At 41.8% G+C, this 19287-nt stretch overlaps 1 protein-coding gene across 1 annotated transcript in view; it reads left to right on the top strand.

The window, feature by feature from the left end:
• gpc1b (glypican 1b) overlaps window positions 1–11289 on the top strand; it is a 118141-nt gene extending 106852 nt beyond the window's left edge. Inside the window, exons 8-11 of the mRNA XM_080440727.1 lie at window positions 1925–2044; window positions 2864–2997; window positions 4143–4318; window positions 6357–11289. Of these exons, the coding sequence (XP_080296853.1) occupies window positions 1925–2044; window positions 2864–2997; window positions 4143–4318; window positions 6357–6568 (642 nt within the window). The 3' untranslated portion in view covers window positions 6569–11289. The remainder of the gene's footprint in view (window positions 1–1924; window positions 2045–2863; window positions 2998–4142; window positions 4319–6356) is intronic.
• Window positions 11290–19287: the final 7998 nt, after the last annotated feature.

The following is a 19287-nucleotide window of genomic DNA, read 5'->3' as shown; positions in this document are numbered from 1 at the left end:
TTGGAAAAATCATGAAAATGTGTGCACATGGATATATATGTTTTAAAGCAAACATTTGTAACTCGAATCTTTGCTTCTGGGGATTCTACAAATGTCTTCTAAATCCTAACAGTTTTGAAAAAAAACGTATGTTGCTATAATCAGTGGTTCTCAAACTTTTTCATGTGAAGGACCCCCAAAATTATATGTATTTGGCCGCAGACCCCCATCTGAAAATATTTTGTTCCAGGGACCCCCAGGAGCAAAGATTTGAGTTTAAAAAGTTTGCTTAAAATAGGAAAAAAATCTAAGATTTGTACAGATTTGTTTCAAAAATAGCAGATCTACAAGCTCATAGCGCGGCACTTGCCATTTTTGAGTAGCCAAAGTATCAAATAATGGTTAAAGTGGTTACACAGATGCGTTGCCGGTCTTAAAGGGTTAAGACGCATGACCGGAGGCATCAGCACAGATTCATGTTTTAATGATATATCTTGAGGTAAAGGGAAAGCCTCGGAGCTATCCCAAACAGGCCAGACAGGATGAGACTGTCGCTTAAGACTGATTTATGCTTTGTCGTACGATGGTGTCATGCGCCGAAAATAGCCTCTCTACGAGCTCAAGTTGTCCCTCATTTGACAAGTGCAAAACACAAGCCCTCCAGATAGAGAAATCAGCTTAGCTGTACTATTTTTTCCCCCCTCTGTACTTCTGTTAGTACAGGAATATGGTGATTTCAGTCCTGTGGCAATGTAAACTACAAGTGGCGTTCGCCATTCTTGGTTCTAGAGGGCTGAGGAGGCGTATGCAATAAGTCAACACAAAGGCCCTTTGTGCCCTTATGGATAAGGTTGCACAGCAAACGTCTTCGAAAAGGGAGTATAACATCTTGTCCTTAACAGCATATAAGTATGGGTTTATAGCATTCTATTCAAAGCCTTAGTTTCAGGCCTATTGGATTCCAGTCATGTTGACACCAGTGGCCATAAAGATCATATACGGAACCGAGGCTCATTTACATACTGAATGGTTGCAGGCAGAATTTGACAGTTTTAAATCTGAAACCTTATGGTTAGAGTTTCATCCAGTCCAGTCGAAGGAGGAAGATGGAACTGATGATAAAGCACAGCGCGCACTTTTTTTTTTGGGGCCTCGCAGCGTTTCGAAGAAAACTTCAGTAAGCTGTAGTCAGAGCCTATATAGTCCGATCTGATCAACACTGTTCATCCTGTTTCTCTCCCTTCCATCATCCAATCTCCTCCCCATGTTATTTAGACTATTTTTAATCTCCTCGACTCTTTAATCTTCTTCACTGCCTGCCATGTAGCCGCAGCTGTATTGTGAGTGCATGTGACAATAAAAAAACTTTATTTGGTAGCACATTATCGCCGCTGTCGGGCAGAAACGTCTTTTATCCATATTTGAACTGTTTTTTTTGTTAATTAATGCACTACTGATCATACTACAGTGTCACAAAGTCAAAAATAGCAGATCTACAATTTTAAAAAGCGCGTTTTGAGCTTGTAGATCTGCTATTTTACCTATTTTTGAATTTGAATCGTGGAGAAGTTAAGATGATGGATCTGTGTATTTATTTATTCATTTCTAAGGCATGTGGGGGTTAGGTAAGTGGGTGGATGGTTGGGGGTAATGTTAAGTGTTTCTATTTGTCTGTTTTTTGTTCAGTTTTCTATTTGTGTTACTGTTTACTCTCATTTTATTTCTATCTTGTGATATTGTGTTTTATTTTGTTGTCAATGTCTTCTTCTCTAGGGAGAGCTGTATTATTTAATGGCTGAATGTTGAAAATTGTTATTCTCCAATAAAAGGATTCTTAAAAAAAAAATATATATATATATATATATTTGAATCCTGAAAAGTTTTGGACATAATATGAGGTTTCCACCCCGACAGCAATTATTCTCTAGCCTCTCTCTTCCTCCAGTTGTTCCAGGCGTGCGGGACTCCTAGAGGAGGGACCAGCACCACGGACGACGTGACGAGGACGGGGAAAGTGACCGTGGAGGACCGGGTGGGAGCCAGCACGGGCAAACTGGAGAAACTGGTAAGTAACTGTTACTTCTTCCACCGACCCCCCCCCCCCCCCCCCCACTCGATCCGTCTTGTTTATAACCCTCTGATGGCCTGTTCTGTCTCATTGGGAGTTTATGATGCAGGAGCTATTCGCCCGGCACGGCCAATTAAGCTAAGTCGTGCAGTTCATAATGGAGAGATAGATGGAGGAATTAATCAGATGACAAATAAATGGATGACCCAGCGCTTGAATTAACCCGTTAAGACCGGGAATGCATCTTATACTTTATACTTTTGGCTGTTCAAAAATAGCAGATCTACAAGCTCATAGCGCGGCACCGAGTTTGTAGATCTGCAATTTTTTGAAAAATCTTGAACATTTGTGCAAATATTTGAATATATATATTTTTTTAAAGGGAACATTTTTGACTCAAATCTTTGCTTCTGGGGGGTCCCTGGAACAACATATTTTCAGATGGGGTGGGGTCCGCGGCCAAAGACATTTAATTTTGGGGGACCTTGACACAAAAGTTTGAGAACCACTAGCAACACAGGTGTTTCAGAAAACTGTTAGGATTTAGAAGACATTTGTAGAGTTCCCCAGAACAAAAGATTTGAGTTAAAATGTTCGCTTTAAAAAATATATATTCAAAGATTTGCACACATTTTCACGATTTTTCAAAAAATAGCAGATCTACAAGCTCATAGCGCGGCTATTTTTGACACAGATCCGTTCCCGGTGTGAATGGGTTAATTACGTTGTGTTTATGCATCCCCTTTGGAGCGTTGCTGTGTTATGCTATTAGAGCAGGTGATAATGAATGGCGGGGTCTTGTGGCTGTCTCTGCAGGTGTTCGACGTGACCAGGAGGCTGAAGGACATGCAGCCGTACTGGGTGTCACTCCCCAGCGCCCTCTGCAGTGACCGGGTGGCCACCGGAGCGGGTGCAGAGGACAAGTGCTGGAACGGCATGAACCGTGCACGGTGCGGGGTCCCTTAAATAATGCCACACAATTATTTCTCTTATTTTCCTGTTTGTGTGTGCTATGGGCAGTGGTTCTCAACCTGCCCGCTAGTGGGCCGCGAGGGTATTGCAAGTGGACCCCCAAATAATTGGTAAAAACACTAAGATTTTAAAAATAACAATATTTAAAGGGATAGTTCACTTAAAGGTAGGGTAAGTGATTTTCTTTGGTTAAAATAAGTGTTAAATAGCTCTATATTCTGATAGTACTCATTGCTATAGAGTGTTTGTTCAGTAAAAGGAGTCTCCTTGTCTCTCCAGCTCTTTATAAAACAGAAAATGCATTTTCGTTTCAGTTTCATGTCCATTTTGTATCCAATCAGGATAGAGTACTCAATCAGGATATAGATTAAACAAGTGAACTTGGAAGTGATGACACTAAGAAATGAGCAGGCAAAATTGGAACTGGAACACTGTAAAAATTAAGCTTAAAAATGGGTACTTTCTCCTGATTGGCTGGAGACCGGAAAATGTATTTTCTGTTTAATAAAGAGCTGGAGAGACGGGGAGACTGCTGTTACTGAACAAACACTCTATAGCAATGATTACTATCAGAAAATAGTGCTTTAACCTTTTAACAAAATACTTTTTGTTTGAACCCAAAAATATCACTTACCCTACCTTTAAAGAAATGCTTATTATTTTCTATCAATTACACACCCGATGAAGCCTTGAATTCATGGAGATTTTATTTTATTTTTGTCGCATTCCTAAGGCAATAATTTGATGACCGGCGGAAAGATGTTAATGTCTCCTACTGGAGCCGCCGCCGGTCATCAAAATTATTGGCTTAGGAATGCGTTAAAAACAAAAAAATCTCCATGAATTCAAGTCTCTGTGGGGTGTGTAATTGATAGGAAAAAAAGTCATTGTATTTTTGTCTTTAAAACATTGAAAAATTAGTTTTGATCCAAGCCGCAACACAATCAATTGACCGTTAAAATGAATAAACATGTAGAAGATGAAGATGCACACGGCCCAGTTGGCCCACCCACTTCCAAGATTTTCAGCTTCTGTGCTATGGTATTGTGAAGAATGATGATGAGGATGATGATGATGATGATGATGATGGTGAAGTATGAAATTATATGATTATTCCCTCCAGGTATCTGCCTGAGGTGATGGGCGACGGCCTGGCGAGTCAGATCAACAACCCCGAGGTGGAGATCGACATCACCAAGCCAGACATGACCATACGCCAGCAGATCATGCAGCTAAAGATCATGACCCACCGCCTCAAGAACGCCCTCAATGGCAACGACGTGGACTTCCAGGACACCAGTGAGTGCAGAGTTCACCTGGGGAGCAGTGTTGCCAGATTTTGCGAGAGAAATAAGCAACCAGGTCTTAGGTCTAGGAAAACAAGCCCAGAAAGAAGCAACTTTGGTCACATGAGCACTTTCAACCTATATGTGTCGGCTATTTGAAAATAGACGATCTTGTAGATCAAACATTTTTATAAAAAGAAATTGGAAGCAAGCCTAAATAAGCAAGTACACTTTGGAAACAAGCCCAAAAAAACGCAACCCGCAACTACCAATTTTTACAAGCAACTTTACAGAAAAAGAAGCCCAAAATCGCTTATAATAAGCCGACATGGCAACACTGCTGGGAAGTCTTTGGGAGAAGCAGCGACAACACAGAATCTAGAGTGTTAATTTAATTCTAAACATGTACAGTACCTGCAACCTTCCAGATTTGACTGTGTTGATTGATTGATTGATTGATTGATTGATTGATTGATTGATTGATTGATTGATTGAATACTTAACAAGATTGTTAACAGTACATTTACAGTCAAAGGTTATGCTGAAAGGATAAAACAAAAAGTTTGTTTCCATTGTGGTTCCATTGTACTCAATTCATCAGTAAGACATACAATACATACAATACATTACATAACGGTAAAAGCTCCAGTTGCAGAAAAACATATCATTAGGGGAGGGGGCAAGTTGGTGGGGGTAGCGATCCAAGACCAGTTGTATGTGTACTGTATGTTTCCAAAACTGGCTAATCATTTTTATTTTGGACGTTGGAAATACAGGTTCTATTATAATACAGGTGTATTTTAGATATATCTTGGCCACTCAAAACACATTTTCTCTCCATATGGAAGTGTTCAGATGATGTTCCCTTATACAGATTTTTATGCAAATGCTGCCGGGCCAATGGTATTAAACAAATTACTGTTACTGAATAACGGAGTGTTAAACACCCAGTCGCTATTAAAACGGCAGTGCTATTTTAGAATAAAGCCGAAGGTGTGCTGGCCTCAATCATAATGCCACTTTGGATAATTGAGGTCGGATTTTATACCACATTATTCTCACTCATCGTCACTTATCAACTTCCATTGTGTGAGTAGTACTGGCACAGAAAAAACTAATCCTTGGTTCCAGGTCTGGAACCTGGACAGCCACCTATTATTCTCTTACTGTAGTTATGAAGGTTTCCGGGTAGAGCAATCAGGATTAAGGGGCCCCGTGGGTCTTGATTGCCTACCTCTCATTTGGTCTCTTGTACCTGAAACCTTGCAGTTGTATTAGTGTACGTCAGCTCTGTAGTAAAAGCCACAGATGGCTTACTTTAGAGAACATCTGCCCTTTTCAAGCAACTATACCAACGTTTTTTAAGGCCAAGGAGAGAGAGATGAAGCAGGGACCTCCTCTATATTGTATAACATTGTGTTGCAGATTAAACTCTTACATAGATTTCATAGTCAGTGTGTATTTTCAGATAGTTAACCTTTAAATCCTCAATATTTAGTCAACTTGACCGTTGACTCTGTACCTGGTCTGCTCTTTTTCCCTTTACATGACTCTCCGAAAATAGCCGATCTTCAAGCTCACAACCCCTCGCAGTGCTGTTGTAGATCTGCTATTTTCGGCTTATGTTCCCCACCACACAAAGATTTGTCGGACCCCCTGTAATAACTGAGGACCCCCTGTTGAAGACCCTTGAACTATACTGTACGTGTGTGGATTACAATTAGAAAGGCATACATAATCCAAATCCATTTTGTTGCGGATGTTGAATAAGGCTCGTTTTCACCCCAAAAAAAAAAATCCAACTAGATGTGTTTTTCTACAACTCCTAACATAGGAGTGGACGGAAGTGTCGTTTTTTGGGATGACATCACATCTTTCCATTCCTTCTCTCAGAGTCAAGGGATCATTCCTAAGTTGCGTTAGAGCGCCCTCTTGTGGATTTTTTTTTTTTATTGACGTAGATCTACGTCAATGGCAGGGCAGGGAATGTGTTAAGATTAAAATTATTATTACAAAAAAAAAATTGTATTCTTTTTGTGCTTTGTGTGTAGGCGACGACGTGAGCGGTTCAGGAAGTGGAATATGCGGAGATGACATTTGCCCCCGGGGGGGTCCGCGCCTCATCACCCCGAGCACGCCCAAAGTGTACGCGTATCCCCCAGAGAACAAGAAGGTGGTGAAAGCTGCAGGAGCCGCCAACCAGAACCTGCCGTGTATCGCCGTCTACCTGCTCTCACCGGTCATTTTACTGCTCCGGCGATAATCGACAGGGAGGGGAACACAACGATTGGGACTGAGTTTGGGACACGGGGGTGGGTGGGCCGTGGGGCCGGCTGAGGGAGCAAGATGTCGGGATTAGTTACTTTGCCAAAACAAATATAGGGAAACCACGAAAAAAAAAAAACACACAAAATTTACATGGATGGACTTCCGTTTGGGCTCGGAACAAGGGCAAAATGGAGCAACAAAAAAGTATTCATAGATCTTTTACATTCTGTTCTTGTACTTTTTATTTCTTTGCTATTATTATGACACCGTTAGAGCTGGTCTTTTCTGCATTTTTCATAATGTTTTTTTTTTTTTTTTTTTTCGTTTCTGGTGTTTGGGTTCTCTGAAATAATATCTGTACCTAAGACGTGTAAAAGCTATGGAGCTAACAATATGGTGGGTGTTGACACCGTATATAGAGGGCTAGGACAGGGCAGGGGGGAACTGGGGGTGGGGGGGGGGGTGTGGCTACGCGTCACAGTTGCGCTGAGCCAAATCATTTGTTATTCCACTCCTTTTCAAATAGTGTTTGTGTTCAGTTCCCATTATTTATTTGTTAGTAACTGAGGAAAAATATACTCCCCGAACAGTGGCTTCGCCACTCCCCAATATTTATAGAAAAAAAGTACACAAACCGCAAACTCAAATGAAATAAACTATTGATGAGTTTAAAGGATAATCTGGAACGGCAGGGCTTTTGGGTAAGACCCTCTTAAACACGTTAAACCCACAACATTATTACACACACACACACACACACACACACACACACACACACACACACACACACACACACACACACACACACACGCACAACATACACACACAAAAGTACACACTCCCACAGAGAGGGGTGAGAGCGCTCCCGCGTCAGCACTTTCTCTGCCCCGTTTCATCATGTAAGCTGTAATAATAGCCGCGATCACATTCACACAGACATGATCCTCCACTGTGGGAGTAATTTGACCCCTTCCAACCGCTCCATCCCTTCCCCTCTCCCCTCCCTCCCCTCCATAGAGCTGATCTGTTTTCTCCAGGCCCCGCCGGCTGTGTGGGATCAGGTGGAGGGAGTCTGGTGTGAACGGAACACATGCTGGGCCATGACACCACCATCCCACTATAGAGAGCACAGTATGGGAGACGACACAGAAAGGAGGGGTGTGACCCCGTTATAAAATGTCCGCGGGGGGGGGGGGGGGGGGGGGGCAAAAAGACATGAAAATGTGCCGTTCCATCCCCACGACAGAAGCGGAAGCGAGAGCGGCTGCCATGTTGTCCTCGTTTTGCCTATTCGCTCTACGTGCACGCAGCGGCGCGAAGCGAATGTATGCAGCGTCGTCGGTGTGCCATTTCACAAGCTCACCCCCGCTAAGGTTCAATGCTCCCAAAATTAGCATCACGATCGCGGCCGGCGAACGGGGTGATATATTTTTGTCTTTTGCAGTAACATGTTATATATATATATATATATAAAAAGCCAACCACCACAGGGGAGCACTGCACTTATAACCACTTGTTTATCGCAGACTGTATTACCGCTTCTGACGGCTTCTATCCGACGTTTTACAGAAGAAACAAAACCAACCTTTTTAGACATGTTTGTCTTCACCTGCCACACATATGTCGCCGTACGCTATATTGTCTTGTGGCTTTTTCCTTTTTTTTTCTCTCTCTCTCTCTCTTTTTTTTTTCCTCATCTGGAAACACATATCCATCTCCCGCTTCCATTTTTCCTCTCCCTCCTCTGTCTCAGTGCCTCAGTGTCTGTCCGCCCCCCCCCCCCCATCCCAACCCCCACCCCCCACCCCCGCCGCCTGCCCTTCCTGCCTCCATCAGCTGTAATGACCTTCAAAAGCGATCGCTTTTTTTTTTTTACATGACAGCAAAGGCAACGTGACAATGACACAGTGCTTCATTATGAATCGACCTTACTGTATGTTGTGGGAGCGAGAGGCACGCTGCGGCGCTGACTGAGAACCTCGCTGGGAGGAAAAACCTGCGTCTCAGCCGCTAGTTCAAAGAAATGTCAAGGTTCTCGTGTTTTGAGAAGGCTTTTGTGTAGGAGGGTGGGATGATGATTATGAGCGCGTGTGTGCATGTGTAAAAAAGTGTGGTGCGCGCGCGAATGTGCAAAAACCCGCGCGTACGCGTGCACGCATCTTTGTGTGAGAGAAAGAGCGAGAGCAAGAGGAGAGAGAGGCCTATAAATCCTGATTGATTGGGTGGTGAAGACAGTATTGAAATGTATTGCATTGAACCGACTGCCCATTATATGAATGAAATGCTATTCAGCTCACAACAATGGCAGGGTTATTAAAAGTTATGGCCTTTTGCTAAATGGAAATTTCAATACGCTAAAGTCCCCCGGAGCATCTGTGTTTATATAATCGGTGCTTGTCAATTCCGCACTTGACATTGAAAAGCTAGAGATGAGGAATGCGAGGAAAATAGGAGCTCGATTCCGTTTTAATGTACCTAACATAGGGCTCAGCTGTACACTGGAACCTCCCGCCATTACGTACAGTTATGTCAATACATCTGATCGGAATTTAATGACTGGATTATTATCGTAGAGCCACTCATGGTCTTTAGGAAAAAAACAAATCTCCTGTGGGTGACAGTTGTAGAAAATGTTCAGGAGGGTGAACGTGGCTTATCGTCACGACGTGCTGCCAGGTTATTTTGATTACAATTATTTCTTTATAGTGCTTTAATGATGGATGATTGCGTGTGTGTGAGCGTGTGAGCGTGTGTGCGTGTGTGTGTGCGTGCGTGCGTGTGTGTGTGTGTGTGCGTGTGTGTGAGCGTGTGTGTGTGTGTGCGCTCGTGTGTGTGTGTGTGTGTGTGTGTGTGTGTGTTGGTTCCTGGTTTAGAGATTTGCCTGTGACTGCCTTTGACACCTTGTTCAGGGTCGGGGTGATGATTAAAAAACGAAAACAAACGTAAGTTCACACTCCCATGAAGCATCGTTTTTTTTTGTTTTTTTTTAAGGAAACAATGAAACAACAGAAATGTGATTGTGAATTCTGATGCTGGTTCTGAATGTGAAAAAAAGATCAATCGCGCTTTATAGAGAATGACCCCGACCCCCCCAATGGTGACATTCCAATTCAAAGACGACTTAGCAACTCACGACTTTCACTTTCAATGGCTATGCCATCGCAATGTCCTCGGCCAAAATTTGCACAACCCCCCCCCCCCCTCAAAAACCACTTCTTCTTCCCCCACTCCCTCTTTCTCTTAACGCCAGTGGTTCTCAAAAAGTGGGGGTCCGGCCGCGGTCCCCCCATGGGGGGTCCTTGAGGGGGGGGTTCCAGTAAGGGTCCCCAGATAAATTATAGATCATTAGGAACCAAATGGACCCTTGCAAGTCTGTAACTCTCTCTCTAGAGTTACGGGGGGTCCGTAGGCCTAATACATAATCAAACTGGGGATCCTTGAAATAAAATAAAAAAGTATGAGAACCACTGCACTATACGCCTCCACCTTTTAATCTCATTTAGTTTGTTGTTCAAAGTACCCCCCTCCCCCCCCCTTACTTTTTTTTTTTTTAAACGCTGCACTTTTATGAGGCCAATAAATGGCATTGTCTGCACAAAGACATCGCAAAGATGGTCGATCGATAGGTGAGTCAACACCTTCCAGAGACCACTATTGATTGGAGATGTGTGTATGCAGATAAGATATAATGGACCAGTAGGATGCCTCCTGTTTGACTACGGTGAAAACAAAGCATTATGCACACACACACACACACACACACACACACACACACACACACACACACACACACACACACACACACACACACACACACACACACACACACACACACACACACGTTTGTATTACTATACTTGTGAGGACATTTACATTTTATGACAGCGATTTTGAGATTTTTTTTGCCATTTTTAGACATTTTTAACTATATACATTTTTAACTATAAGTGTAAATCAGGCATAGCTCCAACACTAAACCTAAACCTCTAAATGTCTAATCCTGCCCCTAACTCCAACCTGAATCTTTTCCTAATTGTAAACCGATAAAAACAGCTAAAAACAAAACAAAACAAAAAATGTTTTCTTTAAAACCATAAAGCCATGGTTACGACTGCCTGGCTGTGGGATGGCTCCGCAACCTATGGGACGAACTGCCTCCCGGGTTGCCAGATCATGTGTGCATATCCCCCCACGGGTATGGACTAGTGTATAGTAATACAAGTACACACACACACACACACACACACACACACACACACACACACACACACACACACACACACACACACACACAGGCCCCTGAGTACCAATAGCCGCCCCCCCCCGACATATGGGTCACGGAGCAGGAGAGAAGAAGCTCCATAAGGCACTGGTCTGACGTCAGTGCCTGCTCCCCATCCCTCCTGTCACTCAGTAGGTTTGGGGGGGGGGGGAACACCAAACTGATCCCAGATCAGCATTTACAGATGATTTTACACTGAGTTGAATGTGGCTGGCATTTCCTGAAAGGTGCCGATTTATGAAAGAAAAAGAAAAAAAGTCTTTTTTTGATTTGTTTTTTTGTCTTTGTTTTTTTTTTGTTATCAGAAAACCGGGGAGTTTAGTGTTTATGTTAACGATAAACACCAGGAAGAGGTTGAAAAATACAGTATGTGTCATTTGCTGTTGTTTGTTCCTGGAATCTTGTGTCAATTATATACATTGTAAGATTTTCAAGATGTCGGTGTCCACTTTATTTAAGGCTGTGTGTGTGTGTGTGTGCGTGTGTGTGTGTGTGTGTGTGTGTGTGTGTGTGTGTGTGTGTGTGTGTGCGTGTGTGCGTGCGTGCGTGCGTGCGTGCGCGTGTATGCACGCATGCGCAGAGAGAGAGAGAGAGAGAGAGAGATTAAATAAAAATCCATAATTGATCCCTCTGTAATATCACCTCTGAGAGGTCTACTTGATACAAATTGAATTCCTATAAAACCGGCGGTTCCCAAAGTGGGGTCCGGGGACCCCCGAGGGTACTTGGGGGGGGGGTTACATGGGGGTCCCCAGATACTTGAGTACCTGTACTTAGTTACTTTACACCACTGCCATCTGCCCAAGTTGTTTTCCGTTGCACATTGGGACACTATACTGTATGTCTTCCGTAGAATGAGCGTGCTGATAAAGTCAGAGGTGGTCCGGCAGACCGGCTGCTGTATGATACCATGATGAATGTCTACAGCAGGCCATCCCTGAAGCCTGATTTATGCTTTGGCGAAACAGTATCACGCAACATATTGTCAAATCATTTTTTGTCAAACAACGTGTCCCATGATACATACTGTTCCACTGAAGCGTATACATTAGGCTTAAGTTAAATGGGTTTATTGCTAAGCAGTGGTGGAAAGGAACTAAGTACATTTACTCAAGTACTGTACTTAAGTACAATTTTGAGGTACTTTTACTTTACTGGAGTATTTCCAATTGTCTATACTTTTACTTCTACTCCACTACAACTCAAAGGCAAATATTGTACTTTTACTCCACTACAATTATTTGAAAACTTTAGTTACTAGTTACTTTGCAGATGTAAATTATTACATCTGCAAAACATACATTAACCACTTTAAGGCCTATTGTATAAATAGGCTATTTGAAAATAGCCGATCTACAAGCTCACAACGCGTCGCATCGCGACGCGTTGTGAGCTTGTAGATCGGCTATTTTCAAACATGTAGTACTTTAACTTTTGGTACTTTAAGTACATTTTGATACCAATACTTTTGTACTTTTACTCAAGTGCATTTTGAATTCCGGACTTTTACTTACTAACAGAGTACTTCTACATTGCAGTATTGATACTTTTACTTAAGTAAAACATTTGAGTACTTTTTCCACCACTGTTTATTACTAAATACATTTACACAGAATTTGCTCTCTGCATTTAACCAATCCAAACCATTAATGCACAAAGGCAAGGTAATCCCATGCAAGACGGTTTTTAACAAAGATCACTTTAAACTCCATTTGCAAGGCTGCCACTGTGTTCTGACCGGCCCAGTGTGTTATCCTTAGAAACTGACATCCTTAAAAAAAAGGGTCACACTCAATTTTCTCTTAATTTCCGACGAATAATCCAAAACGATTTTGGCCATCCAGCCTTTATCAGCGTATTCAGTGTGACAGCATAACAAAAGGGGAACTTGACCATGAGGATTATAGGAGAGAAAGAAGTCACGCTGTAGTGACTACACACACTGTAGTGTAGGCCTACTGTATAGTACAGTCACACAATAAGTCACAATATTGGGTGAGATATGAGCTAAGTGGTTTTGGGATTGGGACAAAAAAATGCAGTGCCATATCTCAGCAGATTCCATAATGACGTTACAAACACAGAAAGCTAAGTAGTTTGCTGCCACGGGGGAAAGGCAACTCACAGTCAAAGCAAGGGCGAATAAATTGAACCCGGTATCATGATTAGAATGTCACAACGTATTTGAGCATAGGAAATGTCACACCCCATTTCTCTCTCTCTCCCCCCCCACACACAGCAAGACACAGACTGACTATTCTGCCTATCTTATCCCTTTAGTTCGACCTTGCTCACAGCAAAGACGTTTGTTTGGTGCCACAACACTGGAGGGATCTTAAAGACTCTGATGCCTGATTTATACCACAGAGTATGAAATGCGGTTTAACATAACGTTGTGGTGTAAATAGATCACGCTTTTTCATCTTGACAGATTTGCGCGTCTCCATATCTCGGTTCACTCTTTGTTGTGTACTCTCAAACAGAACATTCCCATTTGGCACTAAAGTCAGAAAAAAAGCAGTATATAGTTTTCTCATTACATGCTTTTTAAACACATTAGAAAATGAACCGAGATGACCTTGCCAATCGGTGCCTCGAGCTACTTTGGAGGAAAAGAAAATCAATGTTCCTTTCTCTTACTTAGTAGAGAACATTTTTAACATGGTCATATCATGTCACTGTTGCTTAGTGGAGGGCTCCGTTCTTTCTGTCCATGGCTGACATACTGTAACATAGCCTCTCTTTAACAACCATGTCTTTCTTGCTAATTGTCTCCGCCAGGCCGAAAGGCATGGCGAGAGAGTATGTTTTACCCCCTGTCCGTCCGTTTGTTTGTGTGTCCGTTTGTCCATCTGTCTGTGAACAGCTAATCTCAGGCACCGTTGGCCCGGTCGCTGCGAAACTGTGCACACACACTCCCTGGATGCCAATTCAGAACCTCTGACCCAAATTTTTCACATGGGCCTGTTATAGCACCACCAGGAGGCCAATTTGTGCAAAACCCATTTACTCCTACAGATTTTATCCAAACGTCATGCAAATCGGTACACAGTATCTCTATAGTCATGTGATCAACACAGATCTGTCCGATTTTCCATATTCCATCCTCATTGGCTAAGGTTGGCTTCCAAAATTTGCAGAATTGGTCCGTTTTGAACAAAATGCCTCAAATCATGAACGCAGCTTGCGCTTTCCGTGCAATTTCACACGCACATTCCCACTAGGCCGAGGAACAAATACCACCCTTTTCACATTGGCCTGTTATAGCGCCACCAGCAGGTATAATTTAGCAAAACAAATTTTTGGAACAAAATGCCTCAAATCATGAATGCAAGGTCCGATTGTCGTGAAAGGCCCAAGAAGAAATGGTCCCCTTTTCACATTGGCCTATTATAGCGCCACCAGGAGGCCACAATAACCTACTGTAACCTGGCGGAGACCTGTGCTCCGAGGAGCACTTTTACTAGTTTTGCAATTGAATAGTAGGGATTTTAATTTATCTCCAATCATAAGTCTAGGCAGGCAGGCAGGCACTTTATGCAGAGGCTTGTGCTCTCTCTCTCACACACACACACACACATACGCACGCACTCACGCACGCACGCACATAGTTACAGTACTTGAAGTATTCACAATTTCACCAAACACACATAAGCAGACACATCCTCAGTCTTAACCTTACCCCAGTTTATTCAAAGACATTTTATGATCGTATTCGCGATGGTACATCATGGCCTTGGTATTTTAAATATCGGATCAGCAGGGCAAACCATTCACCAATAAAAAAACCTCTCTGGCTCAATAAAAGCTGAACTGCCTTTCACTATATCTGCAACTCAAAGTAGGACTCAGACTGACACGCTGCTTTCAGTGCATGATGTGCACTCACTGATTTATACAAGACAAAGAGGAAGGACATGAGCCTCAGAAATCAGACGAGAAGAGGCCAGTTTGAAATATAACCCTTATTTAACCAGGGGAAATACATTGAGACAAAAAACTCTTTTACAAGTATGTACTTGGCAAGAGGCAGGAATGTTACACAAGTTCCATGCTTAAAAAGTGACAAAAACAAGACAAAACTCAACAAACAAACCTGCATGCTGACTACCAGACTCCGCTCAAGTGGGACAAGCTTAAAATCCTAATAAAAGAACATGACTGTGTACGACCAAATCAATACTACAAAACCAAATCAATACAATAAAACCATCAGGACAGGTGCAGCTATTGGTAAGCACCTCCTTTATCATCTTTTTACAGACTACGAGTGAAATCAAAGAAGGCCGTTTGAGTTTGGATTGAAGGACATTGCAAGAGGTCCTGGGAGGGGCTTCCAGGGGGTCCCCAGCTAAAGTAGTTAATACAGCATCAAAATCATTATAAATGTATATGTTGGCTATTCAAAAATAGTAGATCTACAAGCTCACATACTTCGTATTTTTGAACAATCTTGAAAATGTTCCATTTTATTAAAATAATTGTACATGTTTTAACACAAATCTACTCTTCTGGGGGTCACTGGCACAACACCTTTTAAGATAGGGGTCTGGGGCCAAATTTATATAAATTTTGGGGTCCTTGAGACGAAAATGTTTGAGAACTGCTGGTATACACAGCAACAGGTGTCACGGTAAAACGACCAAATCTTCAAACGTGAACTTTGTGAATCGTGGAGAATGATGATAAGGCCTACAGAGCATTTGGGGGTAGTTATGGGTTTAGCTTATTGCTTTAACTGCACATCTACTTTGAACATGGATTACATTAAAAATCCACACTGGCTTTTACATAAAAAATACCAGCAATTCATAGCTAAGCAAAAAATCCCCTTTAACTTTCATCTTCAGAGTGATGTCTGGAAGACGAGTCAGAGAGACACGCAGCAGCAGTATTTCCTTCAGCATCTAAATCTCCCTACATGGTTATGAACACATTCTGGCAAAAGTCTTATTATATTATATTACACACCTCTGGTTGTAGCTTTGTACACACTGCCATCCAGTGGAGAAATTGATTCATTACAATCAAAACAATGAACCCCTGAATGTCAGTGTTGCCATTATTATAGGCAACTTTGGGCTTGTTTTTCTGTAAAGTGGCTTGTAAATATTGGTTTTAGTGGGTTGCGGTCTTTTGGGCATGTTTCTAAAGTGTAGTTTTCAGCTTCCTAATGTTGTTTTTTCATGCCAAAGAACCCCAGATTTACATGTATTTGTGCCAGGGACCCCCATAAAATATGTATTATAAACTGTTTCAAAAGTATTTAAAATCAATATATCAATATCAATATTATTTTGATGCGACACGTTGTAAGCTTGTAGATCTGCTATTTTCAAATATCTGATGTAAAGTGGTCAATTTTTGCCTGATCGCTTCTTTTGGGCTTGTTTTCATAGACCAGTGGCCACTTGTTTCTCTTGCAAAATCTGGCAACACTGCTGAGTGCCCAATCTAAGAATGGCTAGTAGGGTAGGCCTAAAGGGGTGAAAGGATTAAGCTGTGTGCACAGGTGTCTGTCTCAATCATGACTGCTCAATGCAGCTTTGAGACCTGTTGCAAACTTCATTGTGTTTTGGTATAAAGTAGGCTACAAATTAGAGGCCCAGTACAATAAATTCATCTAACATGAGCCCTCGTTTTATATTAAATCATCATATAAGGAATAAGATAAAGTTTTTATTATTATTATTATTATTATTATTATTATTATTATTATTATTATTATTATTATTATTATTATCATTATCCATCCATCTATCTTTAACCGCTTATCCGGAGTCGGGGCGATCCCGAGGCGTTTTTGATTGATTGACATTTTTATTAGGCAAAATAATGTAAAACAACACAGTTACATTTTTAATACTTTTGTCTAGGTCCGACCAAAAAAGTATTTCCGGACTTGTTTCCGTTGGGGTCCTTGAATTAATTTCATAGCAGCGTTCCAAGGCTAGCGGGGACATATAATTCCCCCCATCAAGTCAAGTCAATTTTATTTATAAAGCACATTTCAAAACAACCAAAGGCCGACCAAAGTGCTGCACAGCATGACAATTGTACACACAAGACATCAAAGTTAAAACACAAAAAATAGCTGAGGTTAAAATATGGGAGCACATGAAAAAGTGTCCGACCATTTCTCCAAGGCAGGAGGTTTTTTAAAAGGCCAGGAGAACAGGTGCGTTTTCAGTCTGCTTTTAAAAATAGGAGGGTGAAGACCTAATCGGTAGAGGTGGGACTTTGAGGAGCTTCGAATCTGCTGATCTAAGTGACCTTGTAGAATCGGGAGGAGGAAACAACTTATATATATGATGGTGCCAGCGCATGGTGGGCTTTAAAACCAAATAGTACAATTTTAAAATCAATTCTGTATTTGACAGGAAGCCAGTGAAGGGAAGCCAAGGTGGGAGTGATATGATCCCACTTTCTGGTGCCAGTCAGGAGTCTAGCAGCAGTTTTCTGGACGAGCTGCAGTCTAGAGAGAGAAGCACTAGAAACTCCTGAGTATCAGCAACAGCATTCATTTGTCTGTCAAATATAAGGGCAGAGTCTAGGAGCACAACCACATTTTTGACATGCGGTTCGTTTGCATGTCAGCAGGCCAAGAGGTGGTGATATTATTTTTTGTGTGTGGGGAGCCAAAGAATATTAATTCTGTTTTATTGTTGAGCATGAGAAAATTGTCTGACATCCAGGTTTTTATGTCGGTGAGGCAATCTAGTGAGTGTGTATCATCCAGATTGCGATAGATAGATAGAATAGTCCCCACTCTTTGGGATGTTTTTTGTCACTGTATATTTGCACATTATGTGAAATTTGTCCTCTGCATTTACCCATCCTATAACAACTAGGAGCAATGAATGACATTTTATGGCGCTCAGGGAGCAATAGGCTCTATATAGTCCAGTACCTTAACCCTATTTTTTAACATTAACGATTTGAAGCTGATAAAAGCGCCACATTTAGCATGAGGCTTCTTTAGGACCTACAGTACTGATGGATTCTAGCCTTGGGTACCAAACTTTATTTTGAATATTTTCCATACAATTAGCCATATCAATATCCATTAAAAAAACATGCCGATTCACTTTTTGGCCTATAACTCTTGAACCGTAGGTCATAGCACCAAAAATCTCCTTGGCTCATGACACCACTTCTCAAATAGGTCCCGCCCCTTTTCCGATTTAAAGATTTTCCGCCATTTTGCGTTATCTTCAAAACACATATTTTGCTACTACTCCTACAAAACTAATTCTACAAATGTCGCTGTTGTTGCACCAAATTAAGTACAAATGGTCTTGTGAGTCAGGTGACAATGACCGTCCAACAGGCTTTTGATATTCCATACTGTAATTCCACCTGTAATTGGCTTCAAAGAAAAAACATTTGATGAAGGTGTTCGCAGGAAAGTGTCAGGTCAGACAAAGCTACCAGGCAATTGGATGGATTTTCTTCGTGACCCAACAAATAAGAAGGAGCTGTTTGCCTTTTTGACTTCCAGGACTGAAAGGTTCAACTGGCCACCATCCAAAGCTGTTTATGTCACATCAGGATAAGCTGTGTCGTCTTTTGGTTCCATTAGTACTATGACCTGTTGCAATCATGAGGAGGTAGACACCAGGATGGCATGCGGCCCGCACCGTCACTCAATGCGGCCCCAGGCCAAAAAAAAAAAAAAAGTAATCTAAACATATCCGAAATGGTGAACTATTGCCTTCAACTGTTCCAAACATGCAACTTTCCATGAACCATTTTAATTACAACAGTCCACCAGTAGAGTACGCTCTCGTTTATTTTAATAGAAGCCTTATTAACTATAATTCTAGTGTTCGTTTTTGTATATTTTTAAGCCAAGGTTACAGCAATACTCTGAAAGGCATACTCAGGAATGTGAAGTTTTGTTTAGCAGTACAGCTGTAGTAAGTTGATAGAAGCATTACTAAATGCTAAATAAAAACAAAGCTATAACAAATAATAATAGTTAATATCCCTTATTTATCACATATGTGACTATTATGGGCTTTTTGAGTAATGGGGTACTACTGGCGAGAGTGCTGATAAACAGGGGCGGGCTGGGACCAAAATTCAGCCCTGGCATTTTGGTCCGACGGGGGGGGGGGGGGGGGGGGCGGGGGTTGTCATGGTGGGGGTCCCTGCCAAAAGTGAATCGGCCTGTTTTTCTTTATGGATATTGATATGGCCAATTGTATGGAAAATATTCAAAATAAAGTTTGGTACCCAAGGCTAGAATCCGTCAGTAGGTCCTAAAGAAGCCTCATGCAAAATTTGGCGCTTTATCAGCTTCGTATCGTTCATTTTGCTAAGGTACCCCACTAATATGCACAGCAGCCATAATGTGAAGAAATTCACAGGTGTTGCCAATGGTACTAATGAAGGCTCTGTTCCATTCTGGTCAAACAGAGTCAGGGTGT

This window comes from Gymnoscopelus braueri (assembly GCF_963280865.1).
Source record: "Gymnoscopelus braueri genome assembly, chromosome: 10".
Taxonomy (NCBI): Eukaryota; Metazoa; Chordata; class Actinopteri; order Myctophiformes; family Myctophidae; genus Gymnoscopelus; species Gymnoscopelus braueri.
The sequence above is the reverse complement of the archived record's forward strand: the minus strand, read 5'-3'. Positions and strand labels throughout refer to the sequence as shown.